This window comes from Cariama cristata, unplaced genomic scaffold, assembly GCF_000690535.1.
Source record: "Cariama cristata isolate BGI_N322 unplaced genomic scaffold, ASM69053v1 scaffold8858, whole genome shotgun sequence".
NCBI lineage: Eukaryota > Metazoa > Chordata > Aves > Cariamiformes > Cariamidae > Cariama > Cariama cristata.
In genome coordinates, this window is record NW_009631631.1 from 25,246 (window position 1) to 29,754 (window position 4,509).

Sequence of the window (4,509 nt, forward strand, 5' to 3'; positions counted from 1 at the left end):
AGAAGCAGCCTCAAAAAACACCAGCCCACCATCCATGGAGAACACTGATGGAAGTAGATTCTTCCTCCTCAGTTAAACTATAGAACTTAAAGCAATTGTCCATGAACAGATATCACCATGTATCTTCTTGTACATGCAATATTCTTCCATTAAATGTCAAGCCTCAAACCACTTCTATGATGGTTCTGTCCTCTTTCCCATCATGATTTCTCTCCATTTCTCCCCATCCTGTACCAGCTGAAGCATACATATAGTCTTCTGATAAATGACTGAAAACTAATCCAAATGAAAACAAAATGGTTCATTATGTCCCTGATCAGCTTCCTAAGGTGAAGGGGCAAGAGCAAGCAGCTGTGGGTAACACAAAAGCAGGTCTAACTTCTTCAGTGGCAGAACTGGCTTACACTATTTAAAAATGATTCAAAAATGTGTGTCCCTAGACTTCTTCATATACCTCAAGGAATCTGTACAGCTCCTTTTAAAACAGCTTAATATACACATTTGGAATCTTACTTAAAACTACAGACCTTGACAGCATCCTATATGCATCTTGCTTATCAACTGGTTTCTCCAGGATCTGCTCATCCACAGTCTAAAACAGAAAGACAGAGTGTGTTGCTTTTTCTTATTTTTCAGAAACTGAGGTCAGAAATTACATTTAAACCATGATTTCAGACAGTGCTTCAAACACAAGTCTCCTGAGTAGAGCAAGAAGCACAGATACTTAGGTACAACAGGTAATTTAGGGTCAAGCACGTAATAAGTGCAACACTCTACACTCCAGTGGCTGCAGCTCTCAAACAAAAGTGTAATTCAACTTCTGTCCTTAACTGTTCACTGTCCCTGTGGAGATGACAGGTATAAAGTGATGCCCACTACAAGGCAAAACATTGAACAGTTCACATGATCCAGACTTCTTGACAGTCAACAGTTGCCTGAGAACAGAATTTCCATTACATACCAGAGGATGGAAGGCAATACTTATGCAATACTAGTGTCTCTGCAAAAACCGCAGCAAGGCTTCTAGCACTCAAGATACCAAAAATTGCCCTGTTGGGGAAAAAACCTTAAAACCCACACTCTTAAAACCCAAAAGATACATTAGATTGCAGGTATAACTTCCCAGTGAAGACAGCTTTCAAACTTTAACTTTAAACCTAAAATACAAGTATTTTCTACGCTTGTCAAATTAAAACTATGCTAAGCCACAGAAGACTTCTTACCACAATAGTGTCTGCTCCTATGACAACATCAGGTGTTCTCAGGTGTTTCTGCAAAGGCATAAACAAAGAAGGTATTTCTCAAAAGAGGTAGAAAGAACAAAACCTTTTAAAACTTCAGGTAAGAAAACCTAAGTTTCTTGGTTTACAGGCAGAGCTCTACGTTGACCTGAACACAAGACAGTGTTTCTCTTTTTGCATGGTTTACAAAATAGTAATCATTTATATTGCCATAGAAGTGAAGAAAATTGAAGGCTCGAGTAGCCCATTCTCAGGTCATGAGTTTGCCCAAATACATTACTGATGAACAAATGTATCCAGAAAAGAACTAACTGCATTCTCAAAAGTCAGCCCAGTCTTCAAGGTGGTAGGCAGAATTCCTTAAAGGAAGTGTCCAGTCTATGGAAGCCAGAGAATACAGCCCTCTAGGATCATTTTTCCAAGCCAAGTTTTGCTAAAAAAAAAAAAATCGCCAAATTTCTTTAGCTACACTTTGCTTGTCTCTCTCAAAAGGGAACACATACAGTCCATGGTGGGGAACTGAGAGCTAGGGGTACATAAAGATTCCTTGTAGCCGTTCCTGGCTTTAAACTGTAATCTGTCCCTATAGCCAAGTTTTGTTTTACTTGCATGTTATGAGGTACATAGTTACTATTTAACACAACAAGACAGGAAACTTGTCTGTAACTGTGATCATTGTATTAAAAAGTTTCTAGGGAGGTGATTCTTCTATAGAAAGGCTTTTGATGTGCTTTAAATAGAATTAATTCCAGACATCATTAAAAAAATTCCTGTGTGAAGAAGCATTTTGAAGTCTACTGAACTAGCATTACCGTCAGCATAGTGTTTTGCAATGAAAGCCCAATGTAAATCAGTTAGTGAGGCTGGGTTTAAAATCCACTCTCCTAACGCTGTACCATTCTCTGACAAGTTGACAGAAATCTGGATAACAATTTACACTGGAGATCATGCAATATTTGCTTTGAAGAATGGTGACATCTGGCAACATTGCTGTTTAAAGTGTTTGACATACTTTTTCTGCCATCAGTATAGGTTCAACAAACATACTCCTCTCTTTCAGAGCTATAATATCAAGAAATTATTATGGTATATTTCGTGGGATCTAATCACCCAGACTTTGAAAAAGGTTCTGGTAGACAACAGCCTTATGTGCTCAAACACAGTGATCACAGCCAAAGGTAGAAGTCCAAATACCACTGATAGTATAAGTGGTATCACTGGTTTTGATAATATTTAGGATACAAAATGAATGCCTTGACTACAGAACCTGAAATCATGTCAGCTTCTCCCTCCTTAAAATGAAATTGCCTGTTTCTCTGTCCAGAACGCTTTAAAACAGAATTTGTCTTTTTTGCTTTCCTCCAGCACCTCTATACTCACAAGTTCTGAGCTATTCTCTTGTCACAACTGTTCAACTGAACTATTGTTCAATGAAAGCTACAGCAAAGCACTGGATTCACATCAATGTGGTCTTCCATAGAGTCTGCCTCCGCAGTCAACAAATACCTGGAATGAACAACTGTCCAGCCACACACCTGACTGTTGGAAGGAACTACCAAGTATATATCCCAAACAAGAGCACATGTGCTGCTGACAAGAGAATCAGGCCACTGCTGCTTGTGGAAAGCCTGAACTGCAGGCATGAGACCTTCTTTTGATTAGGTGAGTTAATTTTGGTAAGCTATCTTTCACAAATGACAGAAAAATATCCATTTGCCTTCAGTGGGGAAAATGCACTCAAGAGACTACCTAAGAAGTACATGCAAATTAAGTCACAGTAACACGCACCGCTTAAAGACAAAAATCTCATTGCAGAAATAGCTGGTAACTTACTACATGCATTCTGTTTGCTACTTCAAGAGCTTTCTGTTTTGCTGTTTCCACCGCATATTCATAAGGGGCTGCAAAAGATGACTTTTCAAGTGTCTCCTTAAACCAGGATGGAACCACCTCAAACCGCAGTCCCTGTAACAAAGGAAAGCAATGCAGTCAATCTGATCTTGTTATCAAAGGCTGTTCCCAAGACATATTAAGCAAGTGACAAATTTGATTTTTGCTCTTTTCACTTCAACACCCCTTCCCCGTAAATACATAGTGGGAAAAAAAGTGCTTCTATTAGTGTTTAGTGTATACACATCATTTGCAAGCAATCCAAACAAAACCATCAGAACTTTTAAACTGGTGGGCTTACTTGATTTTACCCTTATTATTTATTAGAATCTAATCATATTAGTAATTTCACCATTCTTCTCCTATAAAAATCTAACAGTATGAACGTTATATACTTCATAAACAGACTATTCTACCACCGGATTTTTTTTCTTTCTGAATTGATCCATAGCACTGCACTTGTGCACCAGTAGTACACATTCTTACAGGAGCTTTACCACCCACACTTTGTATGTCATTATACATGTGATAAACAGAAAACAGGAAGTGCCAGTTTCTCTGTCATTCTGCCAAAAAAACCCATCCTATTCTTCCTACTTCTTGCCTCCAGGTTATACCTGTAAATTTACAACACCCAGCAGGCACATTATGTTTCTAATAAGTCTGTGCATGCTTGAACCTTGGTGTTTCTAATCTCTGTATATTGAAAAGTACATACTCCCATTTAAGTTCAACTTCTCCCATGAAGGATATTAACACTAAGCAACCTGAATTAGATGGATTGTAATACTCAAATGCCATTCAAAAGCCTTATCCAGCCTACCCAGTGAGGCTGACAAGTTCCTCCACAGGGGCTGAAGTCTGAATGAGTTACGGCTTCCTTTGCGCTCCCTAAGTGGAGAACAAGGCACGTTCTTTTTTACAGAAAGAACAGACAGCTACCTTATTCCCCCTTCCCCTCCCCACTCATAATACTAATCCCATCACATTTACATAAGTTTCAGAAGCCTAAGTGAAATTTTCAGAAGTTTCGGTATTAAGTATCTAAAGGGCAGGCAATGAAAGTACATTTTTAATTACTTCAGCCCATTGCAAGACCTTCTAAACTTTTCTATTATATGCCAGAAGTAATTATGCCAGCATTTTTCAGCCTGATCAAGTCTTCAACCTGAGCAAGTCTTTTATTTGTTTGAATACACCATCTCCCCGTTAGCAGAATACTTTAATCCACTCTCATATTAATCTGATCCTACACAAAACTGACAAATCTGACAAGACGAATTGGGATTGAAAAAATAATTTAAAAAAAGTATTCGTATGTAAGCCGACGCGCAGCCCAGGGGACAGAAACGCGTCCGGAGGCTCCGAACGGCCCCGG

General features: G+C 38.8%; 1 protein-coding gene across 1 annotated transcript in view; it reads right to left on the reverse strand.

Moving 5' to 3' along the window:
* Positions 1 to 4,022, reverse strand: part of ASMTL (acetylserotonin O-methyltransferase-like) — a gene marked incomplete at its 5' end in the record, with an annotated part of 22,144 nt that extends 18,122 nt beyond the window's left edge. The window contains 4 exons of the mRNA XM_009706032.1: positions 528 to 592; positions 1,224 to 1,271; positions 3,075 to 3,206; positions 3,955 to 4,022. Coding sequence (XP_009704334.1) covers positions 528 to 592; positions 1,224 to 1,271; positions 3,075 to 3,206; positions 3,955 to 4,022 — 313 coding nt within the window. The remainder of the gene's footprint in view (positions 1 to 527; positions 593 to 1,223; positions 1,272 to 3,074; positions 3,207 to 3,954) is intronic.
* Positions 4,023 to 4,509: the final 487 nt, after the last annotated feature.